This window comes from Anas platyrhynchos, chromosome 22, assembly GCF_047663525.1.
Source record: "Anas platyrhynchos isolate ZD024472 breed Pekin duck chromosome 22, IASCAAS_PekinDuck_T2T, whole genome shotgun sequence".
NCBI classification, from domain to species: Eukaryota; Metazoa; Chordata; class Aves; order Anseriformes; family Anatidae; genus Anas; species Anas platyrhynchos.
This window is the reverse complement of record NC_092608.1, coordinates 8,007,202-8,029,313: the sequence shown is the minus strand read 5'-3', so window position 1 is coordinate 8,029,313 and position 22,112 is coordinate 8,007,202. Positions and strand designations below refer to the sequence as shown.

The following is a 22,112-nucleotide window of genomic DNA, read 5'->3' as shown; positions in this document are numbered from 1 at the left end:
ATGGCAGAAATAACAAATATTCACAGAGCAAGAAATGACCCACATGAACTCCTAGCAGCTGAGTCACATCATGCCCAGAGCCAGGGACCTCCGAGCACTCCGGAGCAATCACTGACAACAGACAACTTCAGCATCGACTTCTGTGTTAGTCAGTACCTTCAGAGGGAAAAGCTGACACACAGACACAAACATGCAAGTACCCAGGACACAGACTCAAAGGTATCTCAGATCTGTCCAACGTGAGGCTGCTGCCTGGCACCAGACCACAAAGCATGCTTACAGCCCTCAAGCTGCCCCCCCAGCAGTCTCACATCACCCTCGAAGGAGCTGGAGGTGAGATAGGAAGATGATGAACTTCATTCCTGGAAGAAAGGGACTCCAGTCCTCCCTCCAGCACCTCTCCCTGGATCTCTAGGGACATGCTGGCACATGCAGACACGTAGTTCAGCCACAATCCAAGCTGCTGCCTTGCACAGCCAATAATAGTGCCTGCTTGTCACCTGTTGCACCCTTCCATGGCCAGCAACTGCCTTGCCCAAGCCAAAAGGCCAGTTCCGCAAGGAAGCTATCCATAAGCATCCCAAAACACACCAAGGCTGGCATCCCTCACTGTGGAGAACACCCTAGTGGAAGACAGGGCTTTATTGACGTATCCATACCACTGGCCAGATCACTAAGCCACCAGTATGTGTTGCAGAACTGTGGCTACCGCCATCAGTAAGGCAATAACAGGTCTTAAAAACCAAAGTCTGGCAGCAACATCCCAAAATAAACTTCTCCAGAAAGCTGCGTGAAACCACCATACAGCACCAAAGCACCATGGAACCACAGGAACTCTTCAGGAATTGCAGGCTGGTAATAACTTGGTCACAACTAGGAACCCAACAATATCGTGGTCACAGATGTCAGCTTCCATTTCAGTGTTAATCATTGCTCAACAGCCATGAGAATCCTTTAAAAATGGACAAAGTTGCAAAGAGCAGAGCCACCACGAGGAAACAAATGTAAATACAGCTTTGTAGACGTTTTCATCACACGCCTGCCACCTCGTGGGAAAGATGAGGGAAGAATCAGTAATAAAATTCTCTACCCCTAGCGAAAGGTCACTGGGTCATTTCAAAGCCTTGCGCACCAGCACCCAACAGTACAGTACAGCTCTTGGAGCCCAGAGGTGCCAGAGGACCAGATTTTCAGACAGTGCTTAAGCTCACCTACCTTTTAAGCGTCACTTCACCAGACATGCTCCCTGAAACCTGCATGCTGACCAGAGCCAAACACTCAGACCTGCAATAAATTTCCCCTAACTCCTATATTCACTGCCCCAAATAAAGCATGCATAACAAAGACCCTGTTCAAGCTATGTTTCTCACCCCCAGTCTCACCACTGGCCCAGGATAATACATACCACAGAAGGAAGAGCTAACGGTAACAGCGTGCTGCTAGCAGCACTCAAAGCACAAGAGAAGACTCATAAGACTGAAGAAAATCAAGAACAAAACAACCCCAGGTTTGAGAGAGAAGCAGATCATTTGAAGTGAAATAATTTGTTCTAAACAGAACAACTACATGAAAATAAGCACAAACTACAAGTTCTGAATCACTGTTGCAAACATACCTGTCCTTCAAAGTTGTTTTTAAAAACTATGGGCCTTGTCTAAACCAAAGCCAATGAATGGCAAAGTTACTTCATCGACTTCAGTAGGAGCACAGCTCAACACTCAGCTACCGAACAACTTAGAGTAGAAAGATGAACAGTACAATCCATTCTGTTCTTCAAACATGCTCTGAAAGATACTTTGTGTGACAATGAGGTGAGAAACTGTCCAACTTACTGAATAAAGCCAGTAAAAGCAGACAAGAATCGCTAAGTCGATTACAAATCAATTCTAATGCTTCAGTTTCATCAACACTTCTGCCAACCTCCCAAAAAATAAGCCATGAACGCCGGTCTCACAGAACTCATTGAGAAATGTTGTTGTTCCTGCAAAGAAGCTTTCAGCCAGCTCTGCTGGAAAACTTGTAGAGCACTACCTGGCAATGCATCCCCTCGGACTGTGCTTCAGAGGGAAAGGATTACCCTGCTGCAGCTGCATCAGCTCATCTCTGAGGTGCTCGTTTTCTTTTTCATACTCCATGAGGACATTGTCCCATTCCTCTGTCAGGTTACGGACATGGCCCACGTAGCTTTCCACCTAGAAAACATGAAAACATCCCTGTGCTTCAGCACGTTTACGACCAGCCCAGAAACTTACTCGTCAGCAAGTTACTGGCACGAGTAACTCTCAAGCTCCCTTCACCCCCAAGATTTACAAGATAAACTCAACCATTTGCACAACACTACACGTTGTGCCATTTTAGAATCCGGGGACATTTTGTTAGGGAGGCGGCCTTTCAACTAGAAAGACCCCATTTCTCTCCCCCCTCCCCCTTTTTTTTAAAAACAAAAAAACAAAAAAGGTCTTATCAGAAGAGACACAGAAAGGCCCAGCACTGGGCAGCAAAGCAGACCTGGCACAGCACCAGGAGCCCGAGCCGGCCTTTAACCGGATTTACTGGGGGGCGCAGGGGACGTGCACTGGCCCCGCTGTTGGGCAGATTTTTGGGCGTGGGGACCAGAGGCCCGCTGACAGGAGCGGGGCAGCCGTGCACTGGACAACAGGCCCGAGAGGAACGCGCCCGCCAGCCGCCCCCGCGCCCCGTTACACGCCGCGGGCACGGGAGGCGAGAGGCGCAGCGGTAACGCCGCTTACTTCTCTCGGCTCCCCGGCCCGCCGCCGCTCGAGCTCTCCGAGCCGGGCCCGGCTGCTCCGCCCGCGGGGGAACCGCAGCCCGCGGGCACCCCCCAGCACCCCCGGAGCGGCCGCGGCCGCCTCCGTGAGGCGCGGGCGCGGCCCCGCCCCGCCCCCCCGGGAGCCGTGGCAACGGGGGGGGGGAGCGCGACGCCGATTGGCCGGGGCAGCCGTCACTCAGGCCGGCGAGCGAGAGGCCCGCCCCCCGAGCAGGTCCCCGAGGGGTCCCGGCAGAACGGCCCAGCCCCGCCACGGCCTCCTGCGGGCTCCAAGAGGCGGGGCCTGGGGCTTCCCTCCCCCATAACCCCCTCACAACGGGCAGAACACTGAGGTGACACCCGGTGCACTTCTTCCACCACTTGTTCTAACGGTGCTTCAAGGGTGTGCTTCATTTACTCGGACCTGACTTTATGTAATTCTCACCTTTGCCAGCCCACCTCTGTTTGCCCACCTCTGTTTGTAAGTGCAAGACTCAAAATAAGGCAACAGAAACCTCTAAGCTAGCAGGACCATACCTTCATATTGGTCATGAGATTAAAACAGGCAGCTTTCCGAGCGCACAAGCACATACAATACTCGTGCAGCACATTCCATCTTTTCCTAAGCACTTCACCTCCTTGCACTCTGACAGGTACTCCCACATCTGAGCACAGTCTCCATTTCAGTTTCTTAAAACACACTCTGCTGTCACCCAACAGACAGGAGGCAGCCTTTTACTCCCTGATAGTGCAGGTCGGCCAGGTCTCCAGGGTTAACAGGAATATTCAGCACCAGCCACGTGCGCATCCCTTGTGCTGGCAGATTCTCCCTTCAGAACCACTTTTAATGACCACTACAGACCTCTGCAGGCATCAGTCCCGGCCATACATAAAGTATTGGTTCCTTCTCCTAAGCTGCTAGCTCTCTCAGCTCTCCTGAGGAACCTGGGCTAGTTCTTCCACCACTAAATACGTGTATAACCTGCCTGCAAACTGCGAGTCCTTCAGGCACCCCTCCCGCTCTGCTGAGCCCGTTCTCATGCTCTTTTCAGCCTCTTGTTCTGCTGGGTTTCTTTTCCTCATTGAGCAAACCTATTTTCAGGTGATTGGTGCTGTTGTAACAGCACTTCTTCCTGTTGCCTTCTTGTGTGCTCAGTGGTTTTAAGATCATAGAATGGCTCGGATTGGAAGGGACCTTAAGGATGAGATGATCCTCACCTTTGGAGAGGACTGTGTGAGAATTGCACTACAGTGTATTATTTTCTTTGTTTACAGAATTACAGTAAATTCATTTTGAGGAAAGTATGCAAAAAGGCACGCATTGGACAACAGTAGATATGCAATTAAATTTATTGTTTCTCTTTTTGAACTCTGTAATTAATGGCATATTTAACCAGCTTCTAAGCATACATTCCTCATGCTTACAGTAAGCAATCATATGGAAGCAGGATTTAGGGAAAATCTGGAATCCCACAGTTCTAACTGGCTCCCTCTTTAACTCCATCCCAACAGCTAACAAGTACATTCGTCCTGAGGCTGATCACTAACCACCTGTTCCCAAACCTGACGCTGCCACTTATCCTCTGTGCCACACGTCCCTTCACCTTTATGCCCCCCAGCAATCTGGGAACACTCACGCTGGAAAGAACATCACTGAGCAAAGCTGCTCTAAGGACACCATTACAGTACCTATTTGGCTGCTCTTTTGCCACTCTCCAGTTCCTCTCAGCTCAGCTTGAACAGCACTTCCTACAACAGGTGCCAATTCCCAACAGATACTCAAGAGGACTCAGCTCAAAGAAAATAACCACAACTGCAGCAACTGCTACCATTTCTGCTCTGAAAAGTGTTTGTAGGCAGAGTTCTTGAAGTGTGGGTCCACAGGATCTATCTCAGAGTAACAGATGCTCTCCACCATTGCCCACTGTTACCACGATGGTCTCCTTCCTTTTTGCCACACTGGTTTCACCATCCGCTTTCAATACCAGTCCATTGCCAGCACTACAGCTCCACTCCAGTGTGTAACAGAACATCTTATTTCCTGCAGAGCTCCATTCTTTCCATCCAGCATTTCAAAAAGAAACTTTAAAGAGGCAGATTCAGAAAAATCATTTATAGACATATGGATACCATTTCTCCACCTCCCAGTTCTCCTAAGCCCATGGGGCAGAAATATAGCAGTATGCCTGTTCCTTTTCTACAAACTAAAACAATTTAATTTATCATCCTTTGGAATGTTTTCACTTCTGTGTATTTTACTTTTTCATAGCAATCAACAATAACCATCACCAAGCTGTAGAAAAGTAGACAGTTTTGGACGGCAGCCTTTTCCATAGCGTGATTCTATTTACCTGGAATAGAGAACTGCTCCAGTTCCACTCCCTCTCTAGTACAACTTTGTTTAATTCATTCAGAGCCAAACCTCAGATTTTCTTCTCTATAAACAAGGTATGTTGGCCCTGAAGATAGCTCACTATCTTTTCTTCTATTTCCATGCCTTGCCCTATTTCTTCATCAGAAAGAGACAATGGAGTCTGTGAATCTTTGGTTACAATAATAACAGAGGTTCTCCGTGACTCCAGGATATTTGCTACCACCACCTGGTGACGATATTTCTCCAGAGCCTTCAGTGATTTATCAATTAAAATCAAGGGATCTGTCTCCAGTTTAAAGGAAATAACGAAAGCCTTCGGAGCCCATTCTTTGACAAGAGGAGAGAGCATTTTTGGCACCATCTTCATTGTGATCTACGTTAGGAAAACACAACAGAAAAAAAGTTTCAGTAAAAACATAACAATGTGTTTCAATGAGAGATAAGGACAGCAACACAAAGGCTAAGGAAATTCTGCCTTCACATGACTTCTCACTGGGAGATTTTTCAAGACCATATTTTGTCAGATCTCACCAAACAAGGTAAAACTTCACTAACATAAACGGAAAAACTAGATTCAAATACCTGTCTGCTATTCACAACAATCAGGGTGTTGTTAAGCAATGACGCTGTAACTGCATCAACATACATGTACTTCTCTTATTTGAGTGCTCAAGAACTTAAACTTAAGCAGAGGAAGATTAGTACAGACTTAAAACTGCAAGACACTGTGTCTTTGGCTCTCCAAAATCCACCTTATCAAGGCTCAACTCTTCTTTCTATGAACTCTTTCAAGACACATGAGGCATATATATGCCAAAATATGTGGGGGGAAAGGGGGGCACATAGCCTTTTTATTCAACTTCTCAGCCTCTGGGCTTGTCACTGAATTCAGGTAGGATCTTAGTTTTTCCTACATTAAGGATTAAAAAAAAAATAAGACCAGCAACTCATTAAAAACTAATTAAACTAAACCAGCAGAACAAATTTGGTATTTGTTATATACAGAACTCCAGATCCACCTGTTCCCATAAGTAAAAGGGGCCTGGGCACCAGAGACATGCACTACACCCCTTAACCACAGGAAGGGTACTAAACATAAATGCAGATCATTCTAGGACAGGACTGATCCTGCCGTGCCCTCTTATTTGCCCACCACACAGCCCCACTGCTTCTTTTGCAGCAAAGCTCAAAGAGGCAGCCGGGGAAACAAGAGGAACTTGGTCTAGGCAACAATTCACCCTAAGACAAACAAATAAAAAAAAAAGAAATCCCTGGTGCAAAGGATGGAACAAAACAATGCAACTCCACTATCTTCAGAGGCTCCTGCTCCATGGAAATGCACCTTCGCATTCCCAGGGAAAATGCACATTTTTGGCCAGTGAGCTTTTGCTCTGTGACCTCTCCCAGGTGTTATTCAGTCATCCCCCTGCCATCCGCACCCTGTCAGGATACCAGCACCACCAGGGCACCACCAGGGTGCTGGGAGGGCACTACGAGGCTGCAGATGGGGGCGGCCAGGCCCAGGGGTGCCTCACCTGCAGGGGCCCCTCCGAGGACTGGATCTTGTGCTCGGGCATCTCCGAGGCAGGGATGTAGAAGTCGGACACCGCCGCTGCCAGGTAAAACATGACGCTAGAGCCTGTGAGAGACACCAACCGCCAGCACTCACCGTCACTCACCCGCACCGAGCTGCCAGGCCCTCTCGCACCGACTGTGACCCCCAGGGACCGACCGGGGCCCCCCTCACACCAAACCCAGGCCGGTGCCCGCGGGCCCCCCTCCCCACCCTTCCCCCCGCCGCCTCCCAGCGCTGCTCGGAGCCCCCTCACACCCCCACCACCCCCCCCGGTACCGAAGGGCGCCAGGGCGCGGGCAGCGGCTCGCAGAAGCGCCAGGTACTCGGCCAGCCCGGTGAACTCGATGGCCAGCAGCGCCCCGCTCTCGGCGGCTCGCCGGTACTCGCGGAGGGCGGGCAGGAGGCCGGGCAGGGCGGACGGCTCGGCGGCCACGCCGGGAGGCGGCCCGGGGGTGAGGCGGAGCGCGTCCAGCAGGGCGGGCCCGGGCGGCGGCAGGGCGCGGGCCCAGGGGAAGGCGGAGCGGGCTCGGTGCAGGAAGCAGACGCCGTAGCCGGCGCCCACCAGCCGCTCGGCCGAGGCGGCGCCGCGCCGCCCGCTGCTGAAGTTCTCCAGGAAGCGCACGGCGCGCGCCTCCAGCGGCACCTGCGTCCCGCCCGACGTCACCAGCGCCACGCGCCGCCCGCGAGCCGCCTGCGCCTCCGCCCAGGCCCGCACGCGCTCCTCCGCCGCCGCCGCCGCCGCCTCCTCCGCGCCGCCCGCAGCCGCCGCCGCCATCGCCGCAGGCCCCGCCCCCGCCACAGAAGCCCCGCCCCTCATCCTAAAGCCCCGCCCCCCTCCTCCTAAAGCCCCGCCCCCTTCAAGCGAAGCCCCGCCCCCCCCCCCGCCGGAAGCCCCGCTCCGTCGCCCTGGCAACGCTGGAGCGGCCGCGGCGCTGCGAGCTCTGCGGGGCGGCCGCGCGGCTCCGCTGTGGGCGCTGCCGCCTCACGCACTACTGGTGGGTGCCGCGGCTCCACCCGCACCTCACGGGCCGGGCTCGGCGGCGGGGAGCCCCGGGTGGCAAAACCCAGCGGTAGCGGGGGGGCTGCGAGGGGTTCGGGAAAGGCTTCGGTGCCGGGAGCCTCCTGCCGCTCCCTTCTGTGCTGAGCGTGAAATGCTCGGTGAGCAGGCTGAGTAACAGGCGGGACGGGCTGGTGGTGCTGTGAGTAATTCCTGTGGTGAAAGCCCTGCAGAAACAACGGGCGGTTATCTTCCTTTACATCATTTCCAAGTAAACAAAAATATCGTTCCCCCCCCGGTTCTGCCAGCGATGTCGATCACCAGAAGGCCGACTGGGTCAGTATCCATGAGAAAATATGTCAGCTGCTGGTGCCAGTCCGCACATCCCTCCCTTTTCTCATTCCTGAAGAAGAAAGGAAACACGGAGTGGAGCAGCTGGTGAAGAGGCAGGTACGTACAAGAAGGAAGGAACACCACTTCAAAGTGCTGCCGCCAAAGTTTAATTACATCTCTTCTTCCTATATGTTGATGTGCCTTGTGTTGGGAGGGCGTGCAGTTGGTTAGTCAGTATCTTAAAAAAATAAGAGTGGAGTTTGCAACTAAAACTTCCTAATAAAAGGAGCGGGAGCCTCCTCTTTCCAATGCTACAGGCCTCCTGCCTTTTTAGCAGTCTTTATTCCTAGTTCTGAACTTCTTCATTTTGCTGGCCTGGCAGCAGTACTCCTGCACCTCCTGCCTCACAAGGGCAATCAGTAGTTTGTACATCTCCCCAGTGAGACTGGGAACCAGTTTTGGTTCTTACAGGGTGTACTGGTCCTTCAGTGATGAGAGGGATTCCCCTTTCTCCGAGCAGGGTGTAAAGAAATAAAGTCCTCTCCCGTTGTTTACCTGGCCAACTTTAAATGCTCCTTCCCACTAACTGCGGTCTTTTATCTCTGCTTTGTTGGCCCCTAAGGAGTTGCAGATGTGCTGCTCCTTTCCAGCTGGAGAGGTTTTGAACTCTTTTTTGTTTATGGGGTGCAACATCTGCCTTTCCACAATGTTGATAGAATAAAATAACCCACCCAAATACATCTGCCATTTAGAATGATCTTTTCCATAAAAAAATAAATTATCCTTCTGTCGTTACATAACTGCAAATCACAGAACAGTAGGACAGCAGAACAACAGAAAGTAAAATGGTAACAATCAAATGTTGCCACTGAGAAGATTAACATTATTAATCTTCTGGATTTTACACCCTGTATTGCTTTTAAGATTGTTTCTGGGCCAGATGCTAGTACTTTGGTGCAAGTGGCTCATTGCTGCAGTCAATACCTCTCGTGGGAGCATACAGAAGAAAAAAGGTTTCAAAGGGCTGGAAGCTGGGTGGACAAAAGTCCTGCATGGTAAAAGCTTGTGAAAGCCTCAGGCAACAGATTCCTTTAAGATTTGTAGGAATTAGGCACTGACAACACGGTTTGTTTTTGAAAATGCCATCTGATGGAAAATCACAAATAAGATTGTTGACCGAAGAAAGCGTGTTGTAACAATACGTCCTAGAAACCAAGAGGGTGGTAGTGATGATGTAAAAAAGGTTATGGATTTAAACATGTAGGATGGATTATAAGCCCACTGTCTGGAGATGGGAAAGACATCTTTAGTATCAGAAAAACAGGTTTCACTCCTGACCCAAACAAGCCCTTAAGTTGCACAACTGTCTTTCAATTTCTCTGAGTATTTCTATAATACAGGGTCAGCCTCAAGAAAAATGCAAAAGTATGGGGGTGGGGCAAACCAGGCAATCCTACTTTTTTAAGCTTTTCCAGAAAACTTTACCTACGTATTGAACATTGACATTGAAAGCGTCAGTCATTACATCATTGATTTTATAGCAACTAAAGTTATGCTGTGTACATTACAACAGTTCCCATGACCACTGAATCAGGGAAATACTTTAGCTGGAAGCTAGTCATTTGTTTTTATTAGGTTCCAGTGAAAGCACCCGGAACATAGGGCTGATAGGGAAGCATGCAAAGGGAGAATCCCTCCTCTCGATTAGAGTGCACACCTAGGTTAGCGTGCAGTGACTCCAAAAGTGCTGCTTGAGCCAAGGTTTGGATTGGCTTTGTAGGAAAAGCTACAGACAGCAAACGGAAATTGTTTTTCTAAGTGAAGATATTTATAGGATTTTTAACAACTATGATTGCATTTGTTCTTTGACCTTTGTCTCCAAACTATTTAAATAAAACACATTCTCAGAATGTTATATGAGGATACGCCTTGTCTTCCTTCTCTCCTAAGAAAGGAGTGAAGAAGTGGAAACATCTTGTTTGATACTTGCTTTCTCACACATTGAGACTGCAGCTCCTAGCCTACAAATGAGGTCTGCTTTTATGTCCAGCAAGGTATAGGGAAACTGCTAAACGAGGGTTGGCCTAGGTTGACTGACAAGCATCAGAAAAGCAGTATGGAGACAGTGAGAGTATTTAATGCCCCATCTTGCTGACTTCATTATTTTTCTATTCACAGAGCTAATAAAAATGCTCTAAAGAAGGCCTTTGGAGCTAAGGGAAGAGCTATGTGGTGTCCTCACAATCATAGAGAAACTATTCTGCTGAAAGCCAGCACATAGGTTTATTATTTTTTGAACATTTCTCTTGTACTTCGCAAACTCCTACACTGTGTTTATTTGAAAAAAACACAGCTTGAGCCTCTGTCAGGACACAGGAAAGCCAAAATGCCCTTTGGCCTAAGGGAAAGTGGTGCATTAAGCTGAGAGCCAGGAGGTTATGAGTTTCATACCTCATTATGTACTCCAAAACTTTGTTGATAGAAATCTGCTTTTGTCAACATAGCCGTGGGGGTGCCTACAGACAGCACCTCCAAACTGACAAAACTCCAAGTTTCTGTTTGTAAAATAGCCTCACCTGCCTTTGTGCTGTCAGTTTACCCCAGCCTCTGGGTGTGGGAAAAGAGTTCACACCGCAGCTACAGCAGTCCTCCAGCACCGATGCTAGCCCTGCTGATTGTGGGTTTTAACTCCAAGGACCCGCGATCAAAGTGACTGGAAGCCTGACTTCCTCTTCAAATTGTGTTTTCTTCAAGCATGCCATCTTTATGGGTGCCTCTGAGTGAGGAAATGAACATGGCACAGAACCCCAGGTGTGCACCCAGCCCCCTGTTCCTGCCTGGAGCAGAGCTGGGGTCCTCAGCCTCCTCAAACCCTAACCGAGGGAAAAACTGTGTGGGGGCATCTTCAGAGAGATCTCTGTAATTGCTACACACATGAAAAGAGCCCAGAGCTTGCAGGTCTCCGGGAAGGAGTGGGGCTAAACAAGACAGTGCAGGGCCAAAGCTAACGATGCCCTCCAGGCTTGCCACTGTGCTGCCTTAGATATTCAGCACTGCAGGGCTTCTGTCTCCTGCCCTTTCTCCTCCTGGGAACCGTGCAAGAGTCTAACCTTTAGCTTGTCCTCACTGCCAGTGTTTTAAGATAACTTACCTCATGGGAATCGGTGATCATCCTATTGACAAGGAGTAAAAAAAAGAATTATGCAGATCTCCAGCACCTCCCCAGATGACAATCTGATCATCAGAGCCGGCGTTGGGAGAACAAGTGGCAAGGACAGAAAAGGCAGTCTGATAAACAGCAGCTTTTCATTGTGTCTTGCCCTCACCATGTGCTGACTTTCACCTCAGCACCTGATCCCCCAACTCAGTTTGTGTTTTGTGCATATGCACTCCCTGACAACGAGTCCCTCCCCAGCTTTCCTGCAGGCCCCCGTTAGGTATCGGAAGGCTGCTGTAGGGTCTCCCCAGAGCCTCCTCTTCCCCAGAAGACTGAGACCTTACAGCGGCCTTCCAGTGCGTAAAGGGGGTCTATGGCAAAGCTGGGAGGGGGGGGGAATGTCAGGGAGTTGCAGTGATAGGACAAGGAGTTAAGGCTTTAAACTAAAAGAGGGTAGATGTAGATTAGAGGTGAGGAGGAAATTCTTCACTCAGAGGGTGGGGAGGCACTGGCCTAGACTGCCCGGAGGAGCTGTGGCTGCCCCATCCCTGGCAGTGCCCAAGGCCAGGCTGGATGGGGCTTGGAGCAACCTGGTCTGGTGGGAGGTGTCCCTTTCCAAGGCAGGGGGTGGGATTAGATGAGCTTTAAGGTCCCTTCCAACCCAAACCATTCCATGATTCCACGTCTTTCTCACTCTCTATACGCTGATAGCTCAGGGGCTAGACAGGGGGTGATGGTTGTGTTTCCATGCTCTTGGATCTCCTTGTTGCAGCAGGGTTCTTCAAGGCTCTCATTTACCTGGGAAGCACAGTCCCTTTATCTCAGCTGTTATCTCCAGGATGCACTCATACACTGTCCTTGTGGTTCCCTGTCCCTGAGCCATTCTTTCACCTATGGCATGATTCTTATCTTATCTGATCACTTAAAGTTCAGTAAAATGCCTAAGCCATAACCTGTCCTCTAAAAGCACTGGAATTTGCTTTTTCTGCCCTCTGCTCAGCTGCAGCTGGAAAACCAGGCAACAAAGCAGAGCCTGCAAAGAGGTAAAGCGCTATTTTCTGCGGGTGCTTGCTGCACAGGCAAGAGAAGATGTCTTGCTGCCTTACCATGGCAGCCCTGCTAGGCACACCAGCAATGAGGTTTCTGTGCAGGCAGCCTTCCCTCTGCACCACTTGTACAAAAAGCCAACACAGAAGTGCCAGGAGTTGGCAACAATTATGATGAAAGCTAAGAGAAATAGATAAGTAAGTATCCTGGCTCTTTTTTTGTTGGCAACCCTTAGCCTGTTGTAAGGGCACAGTTGCTGGAGAGCACTTGGCAACCAACAGGCATTCAGATGGAGATACAGGTACATTTTGGGAGCTGATGAGCAGATCAGGTGCTGCAAAGGGTAAAAAGACCAAATGCAGTGTGGACTGCTAGGAAGCAACTATACCTGTGAGAAACATGGTTTCTGACAGCAAACAGAAATCCTACAAAGTGTTTGACCACCAAGCCGAGCTTGGGCAATGGAGACACAGGAGTATAATTCAATGCACTAGGGTTTTCTGACTTTGACCAGCTTTCCAGACTCTGTACCCAAACTGACAGGCCTTCAGAGCCCAGAACTTGCCAGGAGAGGGTGAGGGGAAGCTGGCAACCAGGATGCTCCAGGATGCATGCAGGTACTCTGCCATCCTGCCCTGACCTTACTCAGAGCTGCGGGGCAGTGTGCTGCAGCACTATGCGGTGAGCTCCCTCCTTGCTTCCAGACAGCATCTCCTGCAGCTGGAGCTGTGCCATGCTGGCACCAGCTTGGTAAACCATACGCTCTGCTGCCTGCTATGAGCCACTGTTATTATCATCAGCAAAATCCTGCCGTAGCCCATTTGTCTAATCTTTTCTGTGGTCCTGTGATGATCATTTTCTGTGCTTCATAGCTTTTATTGCTACAACCTTATTAGTCTTTCTTTATAGGCCTCACGGATTCCTTGTCTCATAAGACAGCACCTGACCTAAGAGGGTGCCCAAAGCTGTTCTTACTAGAAATAGCAATGGAATCCAAGTTCTAATATGACAGCTTTAATTTCCATCTATTACTTACAGACACAGAAAAAATTACAATCGCTGTTAACAGTTGGCCAACTTGGATGTAAAAAGAGACCTTGCATATTCTTTCTCCTTGCTCACTCTGTCTCACTATTATTTATCCCTGCAGAAATACATCATTGATCTTACCTACAGCACAGCCCAGAAGTTTCTTTGGGATGGAAAGCACGAAAAAGCAATGCCTGCAGCTTTGCATGCGTTGCGTTTCAGCATTGAAGTGTATGGCTCAAGTTCTGTGCAATTGGTGCCTGCTTATCTCCTCTTGGCTGAGGCCTGCATTGGTAAGCACTGGTCTAAATAGTAACTTTGGCAAGGGCAAGAACTCCCTTGGCTCAGATTTCTGGTTTCCTTTTACCATTTATCAGGGAAGGACCAGCTCTACATTTCAGCATTGTGCCATGTCTCTACTCTGCCCTGCCTCAAGGGCATTCCAGAGAGATTTGAGAAGTTATTCCCCATTTTCTGCGTGAGTCTGGGGAAAAGAATCACTCATCTGTGGTGAGAGATCAATGAAAGCAAATGAAATGTTTTCTCCGTCTCTACCGATTCCCACATGAGAAGCAGTATAAAATTTTATTGTTTACCTCTGTGGCTTCATAGAATTCTCAAAAGCATTAAATTCCCAAGGGCGGTTGGTTGGGCTGTTTTCTCTGGGAACCAGCACATTTCTGAGGCCATTGCATCAGAGGAACAACTCAGTTCATTCACAGAAGTGAGCTCCACCAGAAGCAGAGCTTTTTCTCATTGACTGCGTGCTTTATAAACAATGTCAAGTTGGGACCCTCTATGCAGAGAACTGGTCTCCTCAGCTGTAAACGTAAAGGACTGAGAAATTAAATTTAAACTTATAAAATTAAAGGTTGGACTAGATGATCTTAGAGGTCTTTTCCAACCTGAATGATTCTACAATTACTGTAAACCATTGCTGTTATAGGAGTATCCACAATACTGGCAAAACTGAGCAATCTCAAGGATTGTTGTAAAATGGAGTGGTGAGGTAAGGGAAAAAAATCACATCAGTAATTCTAGTGTGATAATACACTAGTTGTTAGTTGCTGTCTGGAGCTAGCCTGTTTTGTACACGTCTTTCAGAGGTACTGAATGCAATACACAGTTTCTGGTTTCTCTCCTAGCTCTAGCCTGCCTGCAAGTTAGCTTCTCAACACCTGCTTGACTGAGGAGCACTCTGAAAAGAAGAGGGGAATGCACAAATTAGGTCTTCATGTCAAGCTACAGCAAAGGGATAGCTGGCAGTATCCTCTGCATTTCTAAATATGAAATTATCTTTATCCTGCCTTTTTTTTTTTTTTTTTTTGTCATTTCAGGTGTTGGCCATCATCTGCAGGCATCTAAGTATCTCTCCCAAGCTCAGTGGATTGTCCTCAGAACTCCAGACTGCAGCGCTGCAGTTCAGCATAGATTACATCGCAGTCTGGGGCTTCTCTGTGCTGCTGAAGGAAACTTTGAACAGGCTTTATATCACCTGGCAAATGACGTGAGCCAATTAAAATACAGCAACACTTCAATTTTCCTTCCTTCTCTAGCTTTTCCAGATCCTATAGAAAACCTCAGCAGACAGTTTTTTGGGACTGATCTTAAGTACCATAAGAGTACATGTTAACAACACTTGACCTGTGTAGTCTAAGACACCTTTGTATCCATGCGTTAGCTAAAGTTGTTTTACCACTTACCATTATTCTCTTGAGTGATACATAACTTGGCTTTACTAGGTCTGCTTATAAATTTATCTATTGGTTTTGTTATGGTCCTGAGATGAACAGGCGTTCCTACCATAAATTGGTATAGTTGCCTTTTATTCAACAGATAGGTTTCTTTATATTTTGGCTGTCATTTTCCTTAATACTTTTTTGTTAGGTGACAATGCTCCATCATCCATTATTTAATGAATGTTTTACTTAACTATTTAAATGTCTGGTTCAATAACATGTTCCCCAATTCAATCTTTTTAGCCATAAGAGCAGTTTGTAAAATTTGAAGTCATTATTTCCAGCAGTGTTCGTTGGGATGCTTTGCCTGTTATTTAATCCCCCAAAAGGCAGATGGTCTCCATGACTTCCTATTTATGTCCCATATAGCCTAAATTTATCCAGTGCAGAGTGATGTATACCCACTACTGTTGAATTTGATAGTAGCTTTTTACAACAGCTTTGTGTGGGTGTAAACGTTGACATAAGGTGGAGGAGAATTAGACACTTTCCATCCTAACAAATGTCTTTGTTTAGTTTGTAAACCTAGAGATTCCCTGCTATGCCACTGTATTTTTAGGTTCCCTGAATCTGGTGCCTGAAAGGAGTAAAGTTATAGGGTTTTTTTACTATTAGTGAGTCGCTGGCCTACATTAGAGCAGCCCAAGACCTGCTCAAATTCTGGCTGCGTGTCTGAGATCTGCTGAGAGTCACACGCCAGCTCAGAATAGCTGGAATGTACTACTGCAATGTACCACTGCCTTCCCACTTCCCTCCCCTCACTTTGGCTGGGGCTTCAGGGGAGAAACAGCCTCCTGGCGCATGACTGGAGAGCTGAAAAGCAGCAGCAAGTTGTTCGTTTGAAGAGGAGAGACATGAGTTGCACAGTAAGAGGTGTGGGAAACCTGTTCCACTCTTCAGCAGGGTAGCACACCATGATAAGGAATCGTCTGCCCCAGCTAGCAGGGATTTGGGGGTGTTGCATTCCTTTGTATAAAACACAAAATACAGGTTTTGTAGTAACATAGTTTATAGTTATAATTAGGTGTAACTAATGTTATAGTTACACAGAAAGACAGAATGCTTGCAGTATTACTAATCTGTAGTGAAAAATTTCCCAGGGTAGATATGAATGCTAAATTTCTGCATAATTATTTTTTAAATATTGTTTTCAGATTTACCTTGCTAGTTCTACATTTGGGCTAAAATCTATTGAGACCTCTGGAGGGTGTTTCCACATGGCTAATGTTTTCTTTCGCCAAAACAAAATGGACATAGCAGACTCACTGTATGCTGAGGTTAGTAAAACCAGTACTCATCCTGTATCTGTTTCTCTTTTTTTTTTTTTCTTCTGTGCACTTTTCAATGTTTTCCTCTTTCTGACTGCCTTTAATATGATGGTCACTATATCAGCATTTTAGCATCAATCTCAGAAACTGTTTTCATACCTATATATTTCCCTGAGTTAAACCAGAATAGATAAATCCTACGTGTGCTAAATGTATGTATATACATACATACATATATATATATATATATATATATATATATATATATATATATATATATAAAGTTGCAGTCTTCAGTTTTGGCAGCCAAACCTTGTTAAAAATAGCTTTACTACCAAAAGCTCCCCACAAAAGGTTAAAGACATACCCAGATGTCTTGGAGATGGTGGCCAGAGTTTCCATAGTGAGGGAAGGGCGGAAGGGCAGCAATGGAATGTGAACTAGCAATGTAAAATTTAAGCAGAGTACCAGTGAAAAGTCGCAGTGATAAAAGCTTGTCAGCATGCAAAGCAAAGGAAGGAACAAGAAGAAATTCTTCACTATGAAGGTGGTGAGGCACTGGCACAGGCTGCCCAGAGAAGCTTTGAATGCCCCTTGCTTGGAGGTGTTCAAGGCCAGGTTGGATGGGGCTTTGACCAACCTGATCTGGTGGGAGATGTCCCTGCCCGTGGCAGGGGGTGGAACTAGATGTTTTTTAAGGTCCCTTCCAACCCAAACCATTCTGTGATTCTGTGATTCTATGATTCTGTGAACAGTTGTCTAACCAACGTAATAACTGAAAAGAAAAAAAAAATCTTTAATTTGTTTAGCCTGATTTTCTGTGGTAAATGAGGCTGTGTCAGATAATGCAATCTGCCTCCACTCCCCTTACAAACATCCACCAAATTTGCTTTTGGTTAACAATTTAGTTAGATTTATTCGAGTCTGATGAAAATTAAAAGATAGAGCAATGAAATTCCAGCTTGTGCTCCCACTGGGAGAAGAGCCATCAGATCTCCGTGTGAAAGAGCCAGCTCGGCAGCAGCCGGCCCACTAACCAGCAAGCACTTGGGTTATTGTGGCAGGGGCATGCATTGCAGGACACATTGTTTATAGAATAATTAGTTGCTAAATGCCATGTGTTCATACAAGTGAAATAATTCATTTACTTCCTGGTAGGTAACTGACATCTGGCATGCCTTTCTTACGAAGTCAGTTCAAACACAGGAGCAAATTCACAAGTCAAGAGCAGAAAAGTCTCCATTCACTGAGGACAAAGAAATCAGTGAAGACAGTATGAGTAAGCACCATTGCGCAAAAATGTTTCTGAGACAGGATTTAAAAAAAAATCCATATAGCTTAGTGTTCATATTTACTGTGTTGGGTTTTGCACTGCATTACTTTAGACCAAATTTAATCAGAATCATGGGTATTTATGCTTAGTGGATAGTGCTGGATGAAACAAATGAGACCACTTTAGAAATGAGGGTGTTCAAGTGAAAACACAGCGTTCGCCTTTTGGTTTACCTGCTCCTTTTCACAGCACTCCTGGCAGTGACTTCAACAATACAAGATTTTGTCTTTCAGGATTTTATTCCTCTTGAGCATTCTTGTTTCTTGACAGCTCCTTTCTGTCCATTTAATTATGTGAAAGTGATATTTCATCTCACTTATGTAGGTTTCCATCTGAAGCAGTGGGACACAGTGGAATAGCATATGCTGATAATTGGATATATTAATCTGGAGAATACTCTCAGAAGAATAGCTGGGGAATCTCCCACTTGGACGTAGGGGAAGTTGCATGAAGCATTGAGAAATACGCTAGATTGTATGGTACTACTCTACACTCCACTGAAGTGAAATGACTAGGAAAAGACTAAGCTCTGTTCCTTGTCTTCTTTTAACCGCCTATGCTCCTAAGAATATTGTCAGAGAAGAAAAATGTTTCTGCAAATCTCCATGCCTGGCATTCTCTCAAGCAGTAGTTGCTGCAATAGGAACCACACAAGGCAGGGCTACATGATTCCATCTTTGGTTATGACAAGAGTATGAAAGTTGCTCTTTTCATACAGCTGTTTTGACTTCACATCCTTACTAAAGGCTAATCAACACAATTACTGACTGGATGAAAAGGTATCTGTTAATGGGTATGGAATTTGCATGGAGCTGGGATACCACATTGATGCTTGTAGTAGAACAGCTTTGATGTCTAGAAGAGATAATTAGTTAGTTTTGAATATATTATCTTGTATACATACATCCAACAAGTTTATTTCATTCTTGATGCAGCTGAAGCCCAGCAAGCAGAAGCAACTCAAGTACTGAATGCAGTACTAGACATCAGAGAACAGGCACTGAAGCAACAACCTGGCGAAACCGCAAGAGTTTTACATGCTCTTGCAATGCTTTATTATCTGGTTATGGATTTATCAAAGGTGAGTTTCACGAGGTGAAAGGGTGCAGGAGGGTTCCCTACCTCTGCTTCAGTGTTGGCCCCATCCCACAAAAGGAGGAACAAGCCAGTCCTGGCACCTGTCCTGTGTGCAAAACTGCCTTGGAGCACTGGATAACCTAAGGCAAATATGCCTTGGCAGCTCTGCATGAAGCCAGCCCATGATTTGCACCCTGTCAAAGTTAAAAAAAAAACACTGGATCTGTTTTGATCTCTGCCACACCATCCACGATGGATCCAGTAGTTACTCATGTTTTCTAGGTTTGTCCTTTATCTGGGATGTCCTGGCAGTGTACCTGCCTGTCACAAGCCACATTTAGACATCAGTTTGGATGTTAAACAGCAAAAAAAAACATAGGTCTTGCATGTGTCCCTACTTGAGCAAGATTCCCTGCATCTACCATGATGTTTATGTAGGTTCACACTATCAGACCTTGTAATTCACTTTTGAATTTGCGCTGCTTTATTTAAGAGATTGTGGCTACAAATTTCAGGTGTAACCAGTGTCCAGTTCTCTGCATTCAGAATAATGGATTTGGAGAAAGTGCTGAACACTAATCACCTAGAAATTGGGCCTTTTTGTTTGGGATAAGCAGTCAGAAACTCATGTTTCTTCTGCCTATGATTTGAAGGGTGAAAATACAGATTATTAATGGTCTCTTCGTTTTACTAGAGAAAGCCATAGGATTTGGAAGACACAAAGAAACAAATTCAAATTAGAAAAAAGGCAAAGCTTTGTAATTGTGGGAATGTCTAGTCACTGGATGAACTGCTGAGGGAAGTGAGGGATTTAGTTCAAACTGAGTCAATACAGCTGTTTCTGCTTGAAATAGCTTTGAGAATGTTCAGATGAACTGCTGTATCAGATGGGAGGTAATGATCTCCAGCAGGAGGAGCTGGGGTTAGTAATCTCTTCTGTCTGCACCACTGGATCCTAAATAAATAAATAAAATAAATAAAATAAATCTGTTGGCAGCTTTACTCTCTCCTCTAAAGCAGCTTGTACAGGTCACCCTCTGAAACAGGCAGCTGAGTGACTGGAGCCTGGATCTGATCCAGTGCAGCTATTCCAATGAGCCTCTGCAGGTATTTTAAGTGCTCCTTGAGAAAAGCCAAATTCCTGACAATTACATTGTCTTTTTTGTTTCATTCCAGGCTTATGAAATGGGGACAAAAGCCTTTGACCTGCTGAAACAACTGCCCCAACAAGAATCTCTAGAAGCCATTGGCCGTTTGTTAAAGTTGATTAACTCCAAGCCTTTTTACACAAAATAAGGAGCTCTTTCTACCAGGGCCAGGTCCTTGGCTACAGATCCTAGTTATCTAACTATGTTGAAAACAATGAAAATACATTACAAGGCATAGGTCCTGTCTGCTATTGTCATCTTTCTAGATGTGTCCTTTTCCATCTCCAGGTGTTTGAAAGTTCAGCTTTGTGGTATTAGTTTATTTTCACATGCTGGTCAACCTCTGTAGACTGTTATGGAATAACAGCATGAGGGTGGGAAACAAAAGCACAACCATCACAAAATGCATGAATTGTTACCTACTTGCTTATGTAAATAAGAACAGCCTTTTGCATCCTCATGTTGTCTGTTCATTGTCTGTTCATGTTGTCTGTGATTCAGAAGCTAAAACCAGCTGACATATACTTGTTACTGTTTTCCTCAATTTTCTTTTCACTTTCATGAGTGAGATACCATGGAGAGATATGGGAGGAAACCAGGGAAGGTCTTCGCTACATTCCTAACTTGGGTGGTTGACACCTGCTCCCCCGAACATGGCTGGGCTTGCTCAGGTGTTTCACCGTTCTGTAACACCCCTCAGTCTCCAACCACAGTCTCACTTTTTGCAGCACTTCAAAGGAGTCTCATAGGTAGCTCTGGACACTGAGGGACTCATTTGTTCCACGCGTGGGAGAACTTGCATCCAGGAGGACCCATGAGAACAGCATCAAGAGCTGTAAGCATGCTTGTCAATGGACTTGAGGCAAAAGATTAAAAAGTTAGCTAGCCTTTTAGCCAAGCAGAGCTTGCAGCCCAAAGAAGTGGCTTCTTCATGTCCAAGAGCTTGCCAGCACATAGGCATCCCATTCTCTCTGGTGCCAGCCCCGAGAGGACAAAATCCACTGAGTTGCTGTGTGCTGCTCCCCATAGGCTCCCATCAAACTGGCTGCCAAGCTCTCATGGGCTTCCTTGCAGAGCAGAGAAAGAAGAACAGCAGGGCACAGAGTATGTGTGACCCTTGGTGTATGAAGGCCAAGATACATTAGAGAAGGGCTAGAGGAGCCCCGCGAGAGCCAGCCCTGTACCTGGAGGCAGCTGCACAGTGAGCTTGGTTCAGACCCTGAAGCATGTGACAGCTGGGAAAGAGGTTAAGGGAAACTTGCCCTGCTGCTGAGGTCTGGATTCAGCTGAGCGTTAAGCCCACGATTAATTCTCATTTACTTCAGGAGGATTTATGAATGCATTTAATTGCCTTGCTGAATTGGGATGGAGTCAAGTACGCTTTTAAATGCTTCGTCGAGCTGGGACCTGAACAATTAGAAAGGACTGATATTCCTGGTAAAGGGAAAGCCATTCACTCCAGTTCAACTGATTTTAATTACAGAGGGTGGGATAGCTCTGAGCAGTGCACACAAGGCAACCCATAGCAGACAGACTTGGGGGCAGGTGGGACACCTCCAAATACTGCTACGGGAGATGCTGGTGGACACATCCACCCTCATATCTCTGTTCCAGCTGACCAGGGCAGCTCTCACTGAAACTGGGCCGAGCACACGGGGGACTCAAGGGGGCGTGCCAGCAGCCAGGATGCTCAGCGCCTGCTGGCACTGTGCCTCAGGACATGGAGGATTTGGATCACTGTGGCTGGGGATTTGGAGGCAGTAATCCCCCCAGGGCATGCCACAGCCAGGCTGTCTCTGCGTGACGTGTCAGGCTTGTGTCCCCTCCATGGTGGTGCCACACAGCACAGTATCACTGTTCCCGGCTATTTAAAGCAGTGTGAAAATTAATTTTTCATAGGTTTGAGGGCCGGGCATCTCCAGGAGCAGGGCCTACACACTGATGAGCAAGGGCTGGAAAAGGAAACCCTAGCAATGGTAATGAGAGGAGCCCTGGGCAGATGACCTTATCCTCAACCCAGTGTTCCACTGTGTGTCTTGCTGGAATTTGCACAAGGAGCATTTTTGGGAGATTTGGAAGATTTTTTACAGGAGCTATTTCCTCTGACCCTCAGGAACAGCCTTTTCCTCTGTATACACTTCAGGGGAAAGAGACATTTCAATAAATAATAGAAAACTGAAGTGATCAACATCAGCATTTCTTTGCCTGGAAGTGTTCGGGCTTGTAGTGCTTGGCACCTTGTTAAAGGGAAAAATTCCCCCAGGAAC

At 46.9% G+C, this 22,112-nt stretch overlaps 3 protein-coding genes across 3 annotated transcripts in view; 1 reads left to right on the top strand and 2 right to left on the bottom strand.

The window, feature by feature from the left end:
• The window catches only part of CCDC30 (coiled-coil domain containing 30), a 39,907-nt gene extending 36,993 nt beyond the window's left edge, over positions 1 to 2,914 (bottom strand). Inside the window, exons 1-2 of the mRNA XM_038166540.2 lie at positions 2,751 to 2,914; positions 2,078 to 2,192 (exon numbers count right to left, since the gene is read on the bottom strand). Coding sequence (XP_038022468.1) covers positions 2,078 to 2,135 — 58 coding nt within the window. The 5' untranslated portion in view covers positions 2,136 to 2,192; positions 2,751 to 2,914. The remainder of the gene's footprint in view (positions 1 to 2,077; positions 2,193 to 2,750) is intronic.
• Positions 2,915 to 4,101: 1,187 nt separating this feature from the next.
• PPCS (phosphopantothenoylcysteine synthetase) lies at positions 4,102 to 7,529 on the bottom strand. Its single transcript, XM_027443253.3, has 3 exons — positions 6,994 to 7,529; positions 6,677 to 6,780; positions 4,102 to 5,514 (listed from the first exon to the last, which is right to left on the bottom strand). Exons 1-3 carry the CDS (start codon positions 7,490 to 7,492, stop codon positions 5,191 to 5,193), a joined length of 927 nt encoding a protein of 308 aa, XP_027299054.1. The 5' UTR covers positions 7,493 to 7,529; the 3' UTR covers positions 4,102 to 5,190.
• Positions 7,530 to 7,539: 10 nt separating this feature from the next.
• ZMYND12 (zinc finger MYND-type containing 12) lies at positions 7,540 to 20,305 on the top strand (the record flags this gene model as incomplete). Its single annotated transcript, XM_072027071.1, has 8 exons — positions 7,540 to 7,712; positions 8,023 to 8,164; positions 13,402 to 13,573; positions 14,618 to 14,787; positions 16,174 to 16,296; positions 17,446 to 17,566; positions 18,556 to 18,701; positions 19,874 to 20,305. Coding segments are annotated over 8 exons (1,167 nt in total), but the record flags the coding sequence as incomplete, so codon positions are not given.
• Between the last annotated feature and the right edge of the window lie 1,807 nt (positions 20,306 to 22,112).

Excerpts from the sequence above, each read along its gene's own strand:
- PPCS (XM_027443253.3), bottom strand. The coding sequence starts at position 7,492 with ATGGCGGCGGCGGCTGCGGGCGGCGCGGAGGAGGCGGCGGCGGCGGCG. Across the intron at positions 6,781-6,993 it reads CCGCGCCCTGGCGCCCTTCG|GCTCTAGCGTCATGTTTTAC; the intron begins GTACCGGGGGGG and ends TGTCTCTCACAG. Across the intron at positions 5,515-6,676 it reads CCTCGGAGGGGCCCCTGCAG|ATCACAATGAAGATGGTGCC; the intron begins GTGAGGCACCCC and ends TTCCTAACGTAG.